The following is a 19492-nucleotide window of genomic DNA, read 5'->3' on the forward strand; positions in this document are numbered from 1 at the left end:
ACTTTACACAGACGCTTACGCCCTTAGACCCTTACACTCTCCCTAACCTTCATTTCATTAATCTACAGGACAGAACATAGAACAGTCACACACAACAACACAAAACACACCTCACTTAGACCCTCACACACTCTCTGACCTTCATTTCATTAATCTACAGGACAGAACATAGAACAGTCACACACAACAACACAAAACACACCTCACCTAGACCCTCACACACTCCCTAACCTTCATTTCATTAATCTACAGGACAGAACATAGAACAGTCACACACAACAACATAAAACACACCTCACTTAGACCCTCACACACTCTCTGACCTTCATTTCATTCACCTACAAGACAGAACATAGAACAGTCAAACACAACAACACAAAACACACCTCACTTAGACCCTTACACACTCCCTAACCTTCATTTCATTCACCTACAAGACAGAACATAGAACAATTATGCTGGAAAAAAAACAAAAGCACACCTTACATAGAGCCTCATACACTGCCTGACTCTCATTTCACATTCATCTACAAGACAAAACATAGAACAATTACACACAACAACACACAAGCACACCTCACTTGGATCCTCACACACTTGGCTTAATTTAAAGCAGTAAATATGGCATGAAGTCACCCTCATCGTAATACAACACTGGAATTAAGGTTTAAAATGAAGGAAATTGATCCAATGTCACTGAACAACTGGGACAAAACCATAAAAGTGCCATAAATCACCATTTCCTGACTAACCTGGCAGAACTTACATTTATATTTATGGCATTTAGCAGACGATCCAAAGCGACTTACAATTGTGACAGAATACAATGCAAGCAACTGAAGGTTGAGAGCCTTACTTAGGGGCCCAAGAGTGGCAATGTGGCAGTTGTGGTTCTTGGACCAGTAAGGCTTGGACTAGAACCATATGCTCACTTGTCTAGTACCTTAGAAAATGAGCTACCACTGCCCTTACCTGACAAGTACATACAATTTTGTGAATAAAGGTAAGCCAGACTGCTTCATCACATTAAACAAAAGTCATTGAGATATACAGGGGTTGGACAATGAAACTGAAACACCTGGTTTTAGACCACAATAATTTATTAGTATGGTGTAGGGCCTCCTTTTGCGGCCAATACAGCGTCAATTCGTCTTGGAAATGACATATACAAGTCCTGCACAGTGGTCAGAGGGATTTTAAGCCATTCTTCTTGCAGGATAGTGGCCAGGTCACTACGTGATGCTGGTGGAGGAAAACGTTTCCTGACTCGCTTCTCCAAAACACCCCAAAGTGGCTCAATAATATTTAGATCTGGTGACTGTGCAGGCCATGGGAGATGTTCAACTTCACTTTCATGTTCATCAAACCAATCTTTCACCAGTCTTGCTGTGTGTATTGGTGCATTGTCATCCTGATACACGGCACCGCCTTTAGGATACAATGTTTGAACCATTGGATGCACATGGTCCTCCAGAATGGTTCGGTAGTCCTTGGCAGTGACGCGCCCATCTAGCACAAGTATTGGGCCAAGGGAATGCCATGATATGGCAGCCCAAACCATCACTGATCCACCCCCATGCTTCACTCTGGGCATGCAACAGTCTGGGTGGTACGCTTCTTTGGGGATTCTCCACACCGTAACTCTCCCGGATGTGGGGAAAACAGTAAAGGTGGACTCATCAGAGAACAATACATGTTTCACATTGTCCACAGCCCAAGATTTGCGCTCCTTGCACCATTGAAACCGACGTTTGGCATTGGCACGAGTGACCAAAGGTTTGGCTATAGCAGCCCGGCCGTGTATATTGACCCTGTGGAGCTCCCGACGGACAGTTCTGGTGGAAACAGAAGAGTTGAGGTGCACATTTAATTCTGCCGTGATTTGGGCAGCCGTGGTTTTATGTTTTTTGGATACAATATTTTGAGCAAAACTGTGCTCTTACCCTGCTAATTGAACCTTCACACTCTGCTCTTACTGGTGCAATGTGCAATTAATGAAGATTGGCCACCAGACTGGTCCAATTTAGCCATGAAACCTCCCACACTAAAATGACAGGTGTTTCAGTTTCATTGTCCAACCCCTGTAGCTGCTAAGAGTGGATGAGCAAACAAGAGAAAAGAATACTTATGATCTGTTGAAATTTTAGTTTTAGATTTTAATGGGCCCAGTTTTCTTTTTTTGAGTTACTAATGACACTTCAGGTGCAAAGTTCCTCATGGACCTACTGTACATAGCTTGTTTTTGTGTGTGCCAAGGCAGTTGTATCAGAGACACTATATAATATTGTTATTAGTTGGATGTTTAAAAAACCAGGTTACCTTTAAGAGTAACGGCACAGTTTCATTTCATTCACACATGCCAGTTTTACACCTGCAATATACTGAGTTTTGACACATGAATGACTACGTAAGTACACACACGACAACATATTCCACTCTTATATGTAATGGATCTGATGGACTTTTACTTTAGAATGCTTTAGACTGCTATTAATTTGCATATTTAATCTGTTTAAAAGCATTTTGTTTTACTTCTGACTCTCTTACAACATATTCCCCAGACTCATTTCACATCTAAAATTTATAGACATTTCCATTGCTCAGGATTATTTTTTACTTTAAGAGGTGGGCTTTCTTACACCAATTAAACCACACGGTAACCCAGACCTTGGACTGACTCATATGGTCTTTATTACAGTGTAAGTGCACAATTCCCACTTGCTTAAATCAACCACATCAAGTAAAACACGCAACCTTCAAATGTCAATAAAATATACTGAAATATAACACCTTACTACAGATTTATCTCTACTAAATTCCACAACTACTTAAGTCACATGACATGCAGGACTTCACTTCACACCTACAAAGCTGAGAGAAAACGACTTACTCTGAGAGAAAAATCTCTAGTGTAGAGGAGGAGACATTAGCTTTTAGACCATGTAGCCAGACTGGCATTGATAAGTAGTGTGTGCATCTCATTTACCTTTGTGCCACATCAGACAAAATGAGTAGATAAACAAAATTGCTTTGCGTGTATGCACATACGCACATACAGAAAGACACATGCACAAAATCCATGTGTTTCATTATATGTGGGTAAGTGATGGATTTCAGCCCCCTGTGCAGCGTGTGATCAATTATGTTCATAATTTAGCATTTCTTAACGCATGCTAAGATCTTCAGTGTGACCTTTTCAAAGCTAACACTCAACATGATTAATTATTTACAAAAGGAACTGAACTGGCCTACAAGCACAAAACAAGCAGATTTAAACCAATGCCAAAACACTGCATTTACAGACGTGACGTTTGGTATTCAGGCCGAAAAGTTCAATTTTGGTTTCATCAGACCAGAGAATCTTGTTTCTCATGGTTTGAGAGTCCTCTAGGTGCCTTTTGGCAAACTCCAAGCGGGCTGTCATGTGCCTTTTACTAAGGAGTGGCTTTTGTCTGGCCACTCTACCATAAAGGCGTGATTTGTGGAGTGCTGCCTGGATGGTTGATCTTCTGATAGGTTCTCCCATCTCCACAAGGATACGCTGGAGCTCTGTCAGACGGATCCTCGGGTTCCTGCTCGCCTCCCTGGCCAAGGCCCATCTTCCCCGAGCGCTCAGTTTGGCCAGGCGGCCAGGAAGATTTTTGGTGGTTCCAAACTTCTTCCATTTATGAATGATGGTGGCCACTGTGCTCTTTGGGACCTGTAAAGCTGCAGCATTTTTCTGTACACTTCTCCAGATCTATTGACACAATCCTGTTTCTGAGGTCTGCAGATAATTCCTTTGACCCCATGGCTTGGAGTTTGCTCTGATATACACCGTCAACTGTGGAACCTTATATAGGCAGGTGTTGGCAATGCCCAATTATGTCCAATCAATTGAATTTAGCACAGGTGAACTCCAATTAAATTGTAGAAACATCTCAAGCAGTATCAGTAAAAACAAAATGCACCCCAGCTCACTTTTGGGTGTCATATTAAAGGGTGTGCACACTTGTGTACATATGATATTTTCCATTTTGAAAAAAACCTGCTTTTCTGTGTAGAATTTTGTGACAAAAAATTAACTCAATTTATTATAGAATAAGTCTGAAATGTAATAAATTGTGGGGAAGGTGAAAGAGGTGTGCAGACTTTTCGGCTTAACTGTAAATATTCAGCCTGTAATATCTGTGACCCATACAAGCTTGAAGGTTGAGGGCCCAACAATGTTCAAGGACCCAACAGTGGCATGAACCAGCAACAATTTAATATGTAGTTCATATTATTAAATACACAGCAACGAGTCCTAATTTGACTCCTGTCTTCAGTCAATATCTGTAAGAAGTGTGGCTTGTTTTCTCTATGTCCACATAAATGTTTTTCAGGTGTCCATGCACATCCTCACCATGGATGTGTCGCCATATCTCAACATACAGCACCTGGGTCTGATCATCACCAAATATCAATGTCTGTGTGGATTGTTATATGTTCTGCCCACATAGGCTTCCCTCTGCTATGCCAGTTTCATACCACTTTTTAAAACAATCAGAAGGTGGACTGAGTACTCTAACTTTCCTTTAGGTGTATGTGACTGAATAGGTAAGAGTGTGGAGCACTGTGCCGGACTCACCACGACACTGATCAGTATGAAGCAGTTAGACAATGCAAATTACTACAATAAAAGTAATATCGTTTTTATATTAATTACACAATCAACCATAGTGTCAGTATAGTTTTACTTTGGTGCATTACCAAAAACATGCATAAGATAGACTCTGGTGCAGAACCCACCGCAACCCTAAATAAAAGGGTTAGAAAAGAAAATGACTATAATGAATGTAATATGGTGGTCCTTTTTTGTTGCATTTTTCTATTTTTTCTTCCAATCTAGTTATATCCAATTACCTGATTGCATTACACTTCCTCTCTACTGATGTTGATCTCCACCCTGACTGAGGAGAGCCATGACTAACACATGTCCCCTCTGCCACGTGTGCAGTAGCCGACTGCATCTTTTTACCTGCACGAGACATGTTCATACAGTAAGTAGATCAGTTTTGTGCACGGAGAGTCACACCCTGATCTCATTATTTCTCGTTTCTGTGCAGGCACCATCAATCAGCCAGCAGAGGTCGTAATTTCATCAGTTATGAGAAATCTGAGAATGAGCCAATCATTGTTCGTGTAGGTGCCCAGCCTGCCAATAGCAGAGCTGAGATTTTAACCAATAAGTTAGAGATGGTTCTACATTTTAAATATCTTTATTACATAACGATTTCTTACTATGATCTAACTTTGGTGCATTAAATTGACTCCAATGTCCAAAAGTATACAGACACCCTTCTAACTAGTATATTTAGGCAGTTCAGCCCTACTCACTTCTAGCTTAAGCATAAAATCAACCATGCACTACACTTCCTGGACAAAAGTATATAGACATTCCTTATAACTAATGTATTGAGCTATTCCAGTCACAGCTATTGCTACCATGAGCATAAAATCATACAGCCATAGTCTATAGAGTCTCCATAGGCTAGCATGGCAGTACTGAAGAGCTCAGTGACATTACATGGCACTGTACAATAATTCTACCTGTTCAACGTCAAAATTCTGCTCTGCCAAGCCCACCCACCAGATTATCAACCTTTCCTGTTCCAACTTGACTTTGCCCTTGTGCACAAAGCAAGGTCAATACACACAAGGTTTTACAACTTGAGTATAGACTGAACAGAGCCCTTTGTTTACTAAACTGGCTCTCTGATTTACACACACACACACACACACACACACACACACACACACACACCAACACACACTTTTTAACGTATTGTAGAAAGCCTTTCCAGAAGGTTAAAGGTTAGTAAAAACAGCAAAGTAGGACAAATTCCATCTAATTGCTTATCATTTTGAAATAAGATGTGTTATAGGATAATGGTCAGGTGTCCAAATACTTTTGCTGAAACTCTTGCAAATCAGCCATCCTTGAGGAAAGACTAATATTTGTAAGGATCTCTCCATCCTGGTTGCTCAATCTGCACTGTTAAAGTAACGTTAAATGGATTGATTTACCCTAGAGCACAAAATATGGCAGGCCATAGCGGGTGCCAACATTGCCTACCAATATTGCACACACCACCTTCCATCTTGTATCTTGTAGTCCGGTTTTAGCTGCAGGGATGAGTGGAGGAGTGTGGCTTGGCCTTTATCCAGTCATGAAAGGCAGGGTTTATAAACGACAGAGCCAAGAAACCACAGGACTCAGCAGCTTGCTCAAATCAACACTGCGTAATGCAGTTCTGAGTCTGTGTGAAGAGGCTTCAGTGTTTTATTATTAAATAGTGACTGGGTAGAGCTACTTCAATAATCAGAATTTTCATATAATATTTTATTGATTATTATCCTTGATATTTGCTGACGACATGTTGCTCTGTCATTTTATAAACCTGACATATTAAAAGCACAAATAAAATCCTATTATAACCTATAGCACTTGAGTAAGCTCAGAATCAGTTGATTTGTTTGTAAAATCCTCTTTAATATAAAAGGCACACAGTTCTAATCCACATTCAGCTATTGTATCATGCTGGCGTTTCTTTTTCTGCTGTCAGACTGCATCAGTCGTCCTGAAGTCTAATCCAGTTAAACTAATCTGTAGCATTTCTGTAGCTTTTTATCTCATTTGTAAGGTAGTTTTTTAACATGTATAATGTCTGCACATAAGAAGACTAATTAGATTTTATTTCAGGCTCTACAACATATTACATACACTGACCAGGCATAACATTATGACCACTGACAGGTGAAGTAAATAACACTGATTATCTCTTCATCACGTCACCTGTTAGTGGGTGGGATATATTAGGCAGCAAGTGAACCTTTTATTCTCAAGACTGATGTGTTAGAAGCAGGAAAAATGGGCAAGCGTAAGGATTTAAGCGAATTTTTACAAGGGTCAAATAGTGATGGCTAGATGACTGGGCCAGAGCATCTCCAAAACTGCAGCTCGTGTGGGGTGTTCCCGGTCTGCAGTGATCAGTATCTATTAAAAGTGGTCCAAGGAAGGAACAGTGGTAAACCGGCAACAGGGTCATGGACGGCCAAGGCTCACTGATGCACGCAGGGAGCGAAGGCTGGCCTGTGTGGTCCGATCAAACAGACAAGCTAATGTAGCTCAAATTGGTGAAGACGTTTATGCTGGTTCTGATAGAAAGTAACCAGACTCCATGCCTCGACGGGTCAGGGCTGTTTTGGCAGCAAAAGGGGGACCAACACAATATTAGGTAGGTGGGCATAATGTTATGCCTGATCAGTGTATCTAATGTATCTAATCACAGGTGCAGCCACTGCAGTAGCCAGCCTTGTGTAAAGATTATGCATGTTTTTAACTGCTCCAATGAGGCTACATGTTTAAATTCAGTGCTCAGCACAAATTGTAAGTTTAAAACGAATGACCTAAATAAGCCCTTTTTTTAAATAATGTAGAAATATAAAGATCCAAAGCTCCAAGCTAATGCAATTGCTTTGCTCAAGTCAGCATTGTTAAATATACACCCTCATTAACTCCACTTTTTGCATAAGGGCATTTTGCACTGCATATTCAAAAACTCTAACCCAGCAGGGTGTATGTACACCATAGATATACTTAGCATAAATCATGTGATTGGATTTACTTGTTTTATTGGCCAATTGGAAAAAAGGTCATTGTAATTGACAGCAAATGTATCAGAAGGTGAACTAGTAAAGGTCCACATACTAATGACATTTTATGAAATTATATATACAGTATATACTGTATATTTTTACAAAGCATGGATGTGTGTGTGTGTGTGTGTGTGTGTGTGTGTATTTATATACTGTGTTTATATGAATTAAGTAATTTGCAACAAACAGTAGAGCAACTATTAAACCAATAACCATTAGGTCATGCTGGTACCAAACTTAAGGAGGTTTTAAATGCATATAATTGTAACTTTTGGTACTGGACCTGTAGACAATAAAAAATGCACAGTTACTGACTAATTAAGCTAAAGGCACTTAAAAACATCACATGCTTCAGGCCCCGATTTACTTAAATTTTAAACTTAATAACACCCCCAAAATATATGCAAGCTGCTATATATTTTTTTTGTGTGCATTTTCTCCCTTTCCCCCCCAATTTTAGCACATCCAATTTATACCCAATTGTGTTTTGCTTCCTCTCCACTGGAGCTGACACCGATTGAGGAGAGCGAGACTGTCACACAGCCCCCCTGACACGTGCACAGAGGCAAATTCATATGCAGAACAGCTTTGTGTACGGAGAGCCACACCCTGATCAGCATTATTCCTCAACTCTGTGCAGACCCCATCAACCAGCCAGCAGAGGTCGTAAATCGCCCAGTTATAAGAATTCGCTATCAGGCTTGTCCTACTCTATGAACAACAGCCACTCATTGTTCATGTAGCCACCCAGCCGAATGGCAGAGCTGATATTTGATACGATGTATTCGAAATCCCAGCTCTGGTGTGCTAGCATGTTTCCCCGCCTCGTCATTCAATGGCATCCTGCCTGCTGACTGTTATAATGTGATTAAATGCGGTAACCCCTGCCCTTCTGCTGTCCTTAAGAAAGACTCAGAGGTCTTAAGATCAATATCTCTAACATATTCCCATCAGCAGCACAACACAGCACAAGACCTCCCGCTTCATCCCGGCTTTCTGCTGATCCAGCAAGAGAATCATGTGATCAACCAGCTGATCTTACAAGAATTATTCTTCTATAGTTAGGTTGCATGCTCTGGATAGTTCATGTTGGAACAGCATTTTTCTATTTTTCTTGGATATCTGGTGGTTTTGCTAATTTATTTAACTTAAAACAGACCACCTGAGTGGCTAAGATGCTACACTTTAAAGGACTGTAGCTTTTATATGAGTAAAAAAAAAAAAAAAACACACACTTCTTTTTTCTGTACATTTTTGTACCTAGTGTTATACTAAAGCAATAAGCCACGAGATACTGCAATTTTATCATGGGGAAGGATGTTTTGGCACAACGCGAAGCGGAATGAAATCATAGCAGTAACGCACGGTCTCAAGTGGCTTATTGCTTTTATAAAACGGCGGTCAACATAAAATATAGTAAAATTAGGGCTGTCGAAGTTAACGCGATAATAACGCATTAACGCGATCTCAATTTAACGCTATTTGGCTCTGCGAGTAATCCGTAGTTCATGTTGAGACTTGACCGTGCACGGCATCTCTCATTAAGACAGCGTTTCTCAAATGTAACCGAGCGTCGTAGTGATGCACTCGCTTAATAAAGAAATAAATACACGGTATATTCACAAGTTGTCGGGAGCAGAACACTTTTATTACTTTTTCTGTTACGGTACCGAATAGCGGACAGCTAGAGTCGTTAGCCAAGCATGCTATTCCATGAACTATGGAAGCCCCAAAGGGTCAAAACACACTCACTTCGTGTAGAAACGTCCATCAAACCACTGTCACGATACAACCACAGAAAAGTCTGTTACAATAACTACGCCTTATCCCACCTAAAGCACCGCTGATCTACAATGTTTGCTGATGGAGAAATTTTAACCTACAATCTGACATATATACGAAGTCAAGGGTCTCTGCTGGATAGTATTACTGCCTAGTATGTGAGTGAATAAAACTCCCTTACAGTTTTCTCTGGTCCCAGCAGTTTTTAACATAAGTACATTTAGCATAAAATGTGTTCACCATTTTAATTGTAACGTTTCACTTAAAAATCCTTGTTTTCTATAACATTTACACAGATTTTTTTTAATGCGATTAATCACGATTAACTATGTGAAATTCTGAGATTAATCGCGATTAAAAATTTTAATCGTTTGACAGCCCTAAATAAAATACAACAATGTTCAATTTATAAATGTTTTTATTTACAAAAACACTTACAAAAAGCATTCTTCCGTGAAATCAGGTAGTCCGTTAACAGTGTTGCTAGGCAACATGAGGGTGAACATAACATTCACAATAAACATTCCTCCACAAACACTATTACACTATTTCTTGGACGAATGATTAGGATTACTGTTTCTATTAATCTGGACTTTTTCATGTATAGTACAAGACTTAAAATAGTGTTCAACCAAGTTTGTACTTTTTCTTTTCAGTGGCGTATTAATATGGAATGATGTCGAATGATCTTCGAATGAGGCTCAGCCAATCAGATTTTAGGACCGGAACTATCCGTTTTATATTGGAGATTTGCAAACATGCAAAACTTAACACAAGCACAGAGAACATGCCAGTTTAGTCCTGGCTGATCAGTTTAAAACACATTTTTTCTCTACTTCATTCTACTTCAAATTGACTCTCTGCACCATTTCATGCACCATGGTTGTTGCTTTTTTTAGCCACACTGTCTGACTACCCACAATCTGTAGATCTGACTGCCTTTCAGGAGACAATCCCTTTACTCCAGTGATATGAGATGTCTTAATGTTTTACACCGAAGGAAACAGACAGGTAATAGGATGCACTCAGCCCCTTTGGCCCCAACAAATCAATAAAGTGGTGTCACATGCTGTATGGTAAAAGTAATAAGAAGGAATTACTGTCTCTGAGTAACTGTGTCTTAAGGCCCTGGGTATTGTTGATGTTAAAAATGTTAAAGTCAACATCTGAGCTAGCTACATCAACAAAAGCAGGATTTACAGCCTGTCATTTGGTTTTATCCTTTTCCATATTTTTCTCTTTTCTTTTTAATGTAACTGTAACTTGCTTTGTTTATCCTTTTTCATTCTTTGAGGTATTTCACGTTGACATACACTGCACATCAAGTGTATTAAACTGCACCCAAAACAAAATTTTAAATATATTTTTTTTAAGACCTGACATTTCAAATATAGTGGATAATATGGATTTTTATGAAAATCCTAAACTTTTTAAAAGTTTATCACACTTAAAAATCTCTTTGTGAACTGGATCATGATGGTAAAGGCTGTCCACAAACAAATCAAAATAAAGTAAAGGTATACAAGTTAATATAAGACAGGAATCTAGTCATAGATAAATACTGATCTAAAGAAGGATGCAAGATCACCTTAGAGCTTTAACTACACCCACACTGCCACATCAGGCCACTCCTTTAAGCCCAGTTAATTAACTAGAAGGGAACTGGTTAGAATAGTTCCTGCACTGCCAATTGTTAGTTTAATTAAGTTAGAGAAGTTAGTGTCTGCTACTTAATGTATCAACCACATAAAAGATGTTACACAAAACTAGCTTTTTAAAAAAGTTGCTAAAAAAAACAAAAGTCATGTAGTCTAATGAGGCTAACTTATTGGCTTGAATTTGAATTGGGATGTATGGCATAAATCAAATTGCATGTAACTATAATGCTGTTCTTGTCAGATTGGAAAATGATGAGGTAAATTATTACACAATACAGAGAGATTTTAATGCTGTACCATTGTGTTTTTTTTACTAATTGCTAAACATGAAGAATGTGGCTTTTAGGCTGGTGAAAGGAATAGCATTTGGAGTATACAGACAGTGCTAAGGTGAAGATCAGATAAACTAAGGAGGACTATAGGTGGAACATTGACATCTCTCCAGCACACTCTTATTTTGTGTCCTCCCCATTTATCCAGACCTCTATATGATGACCTGATGATGTGAAAAGGGTGCTACAGACTGCATGCAGAAAAACTGGTGGGCCCAGATGGTACCATTGCTAAAGTACTAAAGGCCTGTACAGGTAAGCTGTGTGATGTTCCGCAATACATCAACAACCTCAGCCTGCAACTGCAGAAGATCCTGCATTAGTACAGGGAAAAAACCAAGAATGAAAAAAAACAAGAATCCAAAGGAACGGAATAACTGCAGACTAGTAGCACTGACATCACACCGGATTAAGTCAATAGAGAAGCTTGTGCTTGGTCACCTCAGAACACATGTGGGAATGGCATTGGATCTCTTAGAGTTTGCCCATTGGCCATGTGGGGGTTGAGGATGCTGTTATCCACCTGCTGCACATGGATGTGGCAAGGAGCACTGTTGACTTTTCTAGTGCATTTAACACCACCAGTTCCTCCTGTTGAGGGACTAGCTGGGTGTGACAGAGGTATATATATACTGTATATACTGGTGCTGGTCATAAAATTAGAATATCATGAAAAAGTTGATTTATTTCAGTAATTCCACTCAAAAAGTGAAACTTGTATATTATATTCATTCATTACACACAGACTGATATATTTCAAATGTTTATTTCTTTTAATGTTGATGATTATAACTGACAACTAATGAAAACCCCAAATTCAGTATCTCAGAAAATTAGAATATTGTGACAAGGTACAATATTGAAGACACCTGGTGCCACACTCTAATCAGCTAATTAACTCAAAACACCTGCAAAGGCCTTCAAATGGTCTCTCAGTCTAGTTCTGTAGGCTACACAATCATGGGGAAGACTGCTGACTTGACAGTTGTCCAAAAGACGACCATTGACACCTTGCACAAGGAGGGCAAGACACAAAAGGTCATTGCTAAAGAGGCTGGCTGTTCACAGAGCTCTGTGTCCAAGCACATTAATAGAGAGGCGAAGGGAAGGAAAAGATGTGGTAGAAAAAAGTGTACAACCAGTAGGGATAACCGCACCCTGGAGAGGATTGTGAAACAAAACCCATTCAAAAATGTGGGGGAGATTCACAAAGAGTGGACTGCAGCTGGAGTCAGTGCTTCAAGAACCACCACGCACAGACGTATGCAAGACATGGGTTTCAGCTGTCACATTCCTTGTGTCAAGCCACTCTTGAACAAGAGACAGCGTCAGAAGCGTCTCGCCTGGGCTAAAGACAAAAAGGACTTCTGAGTGGTCCAAAGTTATGTTCTCTGATGAAAGTAAATTTTGCATTACCTTTGGAAATCAAGGTCCCAGAGTCTGGAGGAAGAGAGGAGAGGCACAGAATACACGTTGCTTGAGGTCCAGTGTAAAGTTTCCACAGTCAGTGATGGTTTGGAGTGCCATGTCATCTGCTGGTGTTGGACCACTGTGTTTTCTGAGGTCCAAGGTCAACGCAGCCGTCTACCAGGAAGTTTTAGAGCACTTCATGCTTCCTGCTGCTGACCAACTTTATGGAGATGCAGATTTCATTTTCCAACAGGACTTGGCACCTGCACACAGTGCCAAAGCTACCGGTACCTGGTTTAAGGACCATGGTATCCCTGTTCTTAATTGGCCAGCAAACTCGCCTGACCTTAACCCCATAGAAAATCTATGGGGTATTGTGAAGAGGAAGATGCGATATGCCAGACCCAACAATTCAGAAGAGCTGAAGGCCACTATCAGAGCAACCTGGGCTCTCATAACATCTGAGCAGTGCCACAGACTGATGGACTCCATGCCACGCCGCATTGCTGCAGTAATCCAGGCAAAAGGAGCCCCAACTAAGTATTGAGTGCTGTACATGCTCATACTTTTCATGTTCATACTTTTCATATTCATACTTTTCAGTTGACCAACATTTCTAAAAATCCTTTTTTTGTATTGGTCTTAAGTAATATTCTAATTTTCTGAGATACTGAATTTGGGGTTTTCATTAGTTGTCAGTTATAATCATCAACATTAAAAGAAATAAACATTTGAAATATATCAGTCTGTGTGTAATGAATGAATATAATATACAAGTTTCACTTTTTGAATGGAATTACTGAAATAAATCAACTTTTTCATGATATTCTAATTTTATGACCAGCACCAGTATATATATACTGTATATACTGTATATACAGTATATATATATATATATATATATATATATATATATATATATATATATATAGTATATATATAGTGTATATATATATATATATATATATATATATATATATATATTAGGGCTGTCAAACGATTAAAATTTTTAATCGCGATTAATCTCAGAATTTCATGTAGTTAATCGCGATTAATCGGATTTTTAAGTGAAATGTTACAATTAAAATGGTGAACACATTTTATGCTAAATGTACTTATGTTAAAAACTGCTGGGACAAGAGAAAACTGTAAGGGAGTTTTTGTAACAGACTTTTCTGTGGTTGTATCGTGACAATGGTTTGATAGATAGATAGATAGATAGATAGATAGATAGATAGATAGATAGATAGATAGATAGATAGATAGGTAGGTAGGTAGGTAGGTAGGTAGGTAGGTAGGTAGGTAGGTAGGTAGGTAGGTAGGTAGATAGATAGATAGATAGATAGATAGATAGATAGATAGATAGATAGATAGATAGATAGATAGATAGATAGATAGATAGATACTTTATTGATTCTGAAGGAAATTAAAGCCCCAGTAGCATAATACAACAAATAATTAACAGTACAAAAGCAAACAGAAAAAAAAATAGAACCGAGTCTTTCCTGTTATTTACATAAAATGAATAACTGTAATGATGCATAAAGTATATTGCTAGTGTAAAAATTGAATAGTAATTAAACTATCAGATTATTAAATAGTAAAGTGACATGTGACAATATTGCACAATTAGGCCAATATAGCCACATATATACAGTACATGCACATATATATCCATATACATACATTTTCACATATGCAAATACATACACACATACTCAAGTACACATGCAAATACATACATACTGTATATATACTGTAGTATGGACGTTTCTACACGAAGTGAGTGTGTTTTGACCCTTTGGGGCTTCCATAGTTCATGGACTAGCGTGCTTGACTCAGCTGTCCGGTATTCGGTACAATAACAGAAGAAGTAATAAAGTGTTTTGCTCCCGACAACTTGTGAATATACCGTGTATTTATTTCTTTATTATGCAAGTGCATCACTACCACGCTGGGTTATATTATTTTAACAAACCGCAAATAAACAACGGTGGCAAGTCCGACATTAAAACGTTGGTTCTACCAGTCAAGTCTCAACGTGAACTAGAATTTGCGTTAACGGCACTATTTTTTTAAATCGCGTTAAATTGAGATCGCGTTAATGCGTTATTATCGCGTTAACTTCGACAGCCCTAATATATATATATATATATATATAATTTATTTATATTGTTACTTGTCTGTTCCCCAGAGAGAAATGTAAAACACACTGGGGGCTCAACCAAAACCAGACAACCAGAAAATACTGAAGGATGGTTGACATTTCAGTTTTGAAAAATGTTTACAGTACAGTATATAAAAAATTGGGTATGAATACTTTTAGGGATGAATAACTATTGAGAGTCTAATAAGTTTTAGGTTTTCTGATATTTATATATGATAGGTATAAACATATACAAAAAATAATAATAATAATTAAAAAAAGTAACACCTACACAGATAGATACACTGTGTAATCCCCATAATGCACCTGTACTATGCCATTCAATGGCATCCTGCTTGCTGACTGTTATAATGTGATTAAATGCAGTAACCCCTGCCCTTCTGCTGTCCTTAAGAAAGACACAGAGGTCTTAAGATCGATATCTGCAACACATCCCCATCAGCAGCACAACACATCACAAGACCTCCCGCTTCATCCAGCTTTCTGCTGATCCAGCGCATGGTACACAATAGCAACAGAATCATGTGATCAACCAGCTGATCTTACAGGAATTATTCTTCTATATAATGCAGTTAGGCTGCAAGCTCTGGATATTATGTTTGCAATTTCATGTTGAAGCAGTTTTTTTTTTTTATGGAGGAACTTAAAACAGCAACACATTATATGATTTATTAGTGATAACATGACATTTGTCTAGGACATTTTGGTTTGCAGGACATCATGGCCACCATGATTAAAGCTAAAGCATCTTATTCAATAATTTATCAACAGGGATTGGTTGCACCTGAAGGTCTTAACTGATAAATAAGAGAATACCCAAAATTATTTTAGAGAGAATTTAACATGTTACACCAAGTCAAGTTACAATGTGCTATTAAAACTGAGCTTTTGAGCGCCCAAGTGGTGGAGTGGGATACTCCACTAGCACACCAGCACTGAGATTCTGAACACCCCAGTTCGAATCTCGGCTCTGCTCGGATCTAGCGAGCACAGTTGGCAGTGCCAGCAGCAGACAAAATCGGCCACCGAATCTGCTGGGTGAGTTCTTTACTGTATATGCTGTGTATTACTGTAGGCGCCTATGCAGAAGTGGAGGAGTCTCATGTGTGAATCCACCGAGGCACGGGCAAGAAAGAAAGGGTCTGCGTACGCGTCAGAAGGGGCGTGAAGCAGGCAAATAAACCCTCCAAAAACGCAATCGGGATCCATGAAAAAGGAAGAAAATGCAAATGCATAGAAAAAAGAAAATTAAGCTTTTGCATTTACACCCTACACATTTTAGTTCATTTCAAATTCTTGAGCACTTGTAAACCCTATCAGAGGAACCAAGTCTTATGTTCTACCAATCTGTAGATCTTCTAACCTCAGCATTTTGGATCAAGTGACAATGTACTTAAGTACATACTGCATGCATAGTTACATTACATTAGTTCCAAAAACATTTATTGTAATTAAGACATACTTGGTACAAAAAGGACGCTTCATGCCCAAAAAAGAGTAGACCTAGCAGTTTTGTACTCTGAAATAATGATAAACAACAATGATTAAATGTACTTTAATGCAATTTTGTGATCATTTAATGGAAGGGGGACTTTTTTATAAACTTAAGTACTTTAACAAATAATTTCAGCTATGAGATGTGTTGATAATGAGTTTAGTTTTAGTTTGTGTATAGCAAGCAGGTGTACAGCCTAGTAAATACCACACTATATATCTATCTGTCTACCTACCTACCTATCTACCTATCTACCTATCTATCTACCTACCGCAAACCTACATCCAGTGGTTCTTGGCAAGTTCTTATTTTTCACTGTGCAGTGGACAAACACCATCTTTCTTGCTAGTTTGGTAATGTCATTTTGGTCTGGTAAATCAAAATAAATATTTATAATCAAATCAAATAAATTTTTTACGATCTGAAAGGACTCACCAGTCTGCGGATCTCCCGCTCACATTCCTTCTTGATGCGACTGATCTCCTCCTGATGGAGGTGGTAAACACTACGGATCTCTGCCGCTTTGATCTTGTCAGCCTGAAGGGCTACGTTCAGCGCCTCCTCCATCTGCCGCTTCACCCCCTTCATTTCGGAGATTTCCTGCAACAGACGTGTACGCTCCACCTCGAACCCCCTCCGTGCCTCTTCCCGTACCTCTACCATCAGAGCAGATTTTACCTTCAGATAAAATCAGAGCCAAAACTTGTAAACATTTGTATGCATGATGACATGGTATTGATAATGCAACAACCTGAAATATAAAACTGATACATTTATTACAAACCACCTTGACTGCAGGTCTTCTTGAACAACATCAGTGTTGAACCTCACAAATGCTCTTTTGACAAAATAGAGTTCTCAAAGATACACTCCAGAGATGTTCAAAACTACGATCACAGCTGGTTAAACATGCCTTTGAGGACAAATATTTCCATACACTTGTAAGTGACATGTACCTGTATGTCATGGTAATCTTGGGATGCACATTTTTTTTGCAAATATTAGTTCTGATTCATCTGATTAATTATCACTTAATAAACCCTCAATTAGTTGAATTGGGTATGTTAGAGCACAAATTTAAACTGTGCAGTGGAGGAAGACCTGGGAGTAGAAATGTAAAGAAACCTAACAACATAAACCACCAATTCTTTACCTTGTCAGTAGATCCATCTCGGAGAGCATTGACGAGGGCCTGCAGTCTCTGGATCTCTCCATCTTTGATTTTGATGACTCGCAGCAGTTCAGACTCATGCTGGCGTAGCAGTGTCTCCCGAACAGAGTGCAGCTCGCGTACCTTCTCCTCATGCAGCTTGGCCCGCAGTTCACTCACCGCCGCTGCAGACTTGTGCTGTTCATGACGTACCTCCTGCATCTTCTCCCTCTCCAGCTTACTTACCTGGAAAAGTGAAAAGAAGAAGGATAAGATGTTATAAAGGTTAGTAAAATAGGTAGATGCTAAAATATTTCGCTTTCTAGACCACTACCAATTAAATTGGGTTTAACGAGCTCTACAGCCTTGTCAGGAGATCTACAGACACAACCGGCCATGCCTGAGGGAAGGGGGCCCGATAGGGTATCACCTTGGTTACTGCTGCAACAGCAACTTCTGCTGTCGGGTCAAGGCACCAGCACAAGCTGCAAAGGAATACTTGGAGTATAGCATGTTCCTCTGTGTGTATTATGGATCTATGTAGGAAACTGGCACTGGCTGATAAAATACAATCCTAAGAGCCAATCCTTTTAGTACCATCTTTTCGGTAGGTCGGAGGCAACTTGAGAACCCAGGGGAAAAGATGCACTCTGATTATTAATCACATTGTTTTCTTGTAGTACATCATCTCTGGACAGGTATCCAACAAAAGTTATTGACTCAGGTTACAGATTTATTATTATTATTAAATATTTAATATAAATCCTTACTTAATTATATGATTTGCATTAGCCTTTTCCCCTTTGTCACCCAATTTAGTCATTTCCAGTCCCCTATTGTACTTCCACTGCCACTTGCACTACCTCCATTCTGGCCAAGGAGTGCTGCTGACTATCCCAAGCCCCTCTGGATATGCTCTGGACCTACTCATGCTAGCAACCAGACCCAAAGATTGCATATTGCAGCAGCAGAAAGCTGAAGCTCCAGCCAACATTTCCTCCCTCATACAGTGTATCACGAAAGTGAGTACACCCCTCACATTTCTGCAAATATTTCATTATATCTTTTCATGGGACAACACTATAGACATGAAACTTGGATATAACTTAGAGTAGTCAGTGTACAGCTTGTATAGCAGTGTAGATTTACTGTCTTCTGAAAATAACTCAACACACAGCCATTAATGTCTAAATAGCTGGCAACATAAGTGAGTACACCCCACAGTGAACATGTCCAAATTGTGCCCAAATGTGTCGTTGTCCCTCCCTGGTGTCATGTGTCAAGGTCCCAGGTGTAAATGGGGAGCAGGGCTTTTAAATTTGGTGTTTTGGGTACAATTCTCTCATACTGGCCACTGGATACTCAACATGGCACCTCATGGCAAAGAACTCTCTGAGGATGTGAGAAATAGAATTGTTGCTCTCCACAAAGATGGCCTGGGCTATAAGAAGATTGCTAACACCCTGAAACTGAGCTACAGCATGGTGGCCAAGGTCATACAGCGGTTTTCCAGGACAGGTTCCACTCGGAACAGGCTTCGCCAGGGTCGACCAAAGAAGTTGAGTCCACGTGTTCGGCGTCATATCCAGAGGTTGGCTTTAAAAAATAGACACATGAGTGCTGCCAGCATTGCTGCAGAGGTTGAAGACGTGGGAGGTCAGCCTGTCAGTGCTCAGACCATACGCCGCACACTGCATCAACTCGGTCTGCATGGTCGTCATCCCAGAAGGAAGCTGACGCACAAGAAAGCCAGCAAACAGTTTGCTGAAGACAAGCAGTCCAAGAACATGGATTACTGGAATGCCCTGTGGTCTGACG

At 39.4% G+C, this 19492-nt stretch overlaps 1 protein-coding gene across 1 annotated transcript in view; it reads right to left on the reverse strand.

The window, feature by feature from the left end:
• The window catches only part of jakmip3 (Janus kinase and microtubule interacting protein 3), an 85289-nt gene that overhangs the window by 37399 nt on the left and 28398 nt on the right, over positions 1 to 19492 (reverse strand). The window contains exons 3-4 of the mRNA XM_063003647.1: positions 17678 to 17920; positions 16960 to 17202 (exon numbers count right to left, since the gene is read on the reverse strand). Coding sequence (XP_062859717.1) covers positions 16960 to 17202; positions 17678 to 17920 — 486 coding nt within the window. The remainder of the gene's footprint in view (positions 1 to 16959; positions 17203 to 17677; positions 17921 to 19492) is intronic.

Source organism: Trichomycterus rosablanca, chromosome 10, assembly GCF_030014385.1.
Source record: "Trichomycterus rosablanca isolate fTriRos1 chromosome 10, fTriRos1.hap1, whole genome shotgun sequence".
NCBI lineage: Eukaryota > Metazoa > Chordata > Actinopteri > Siluriformes > Trichomycteridae > Trichomycterus > Trichomycterus rosablanca.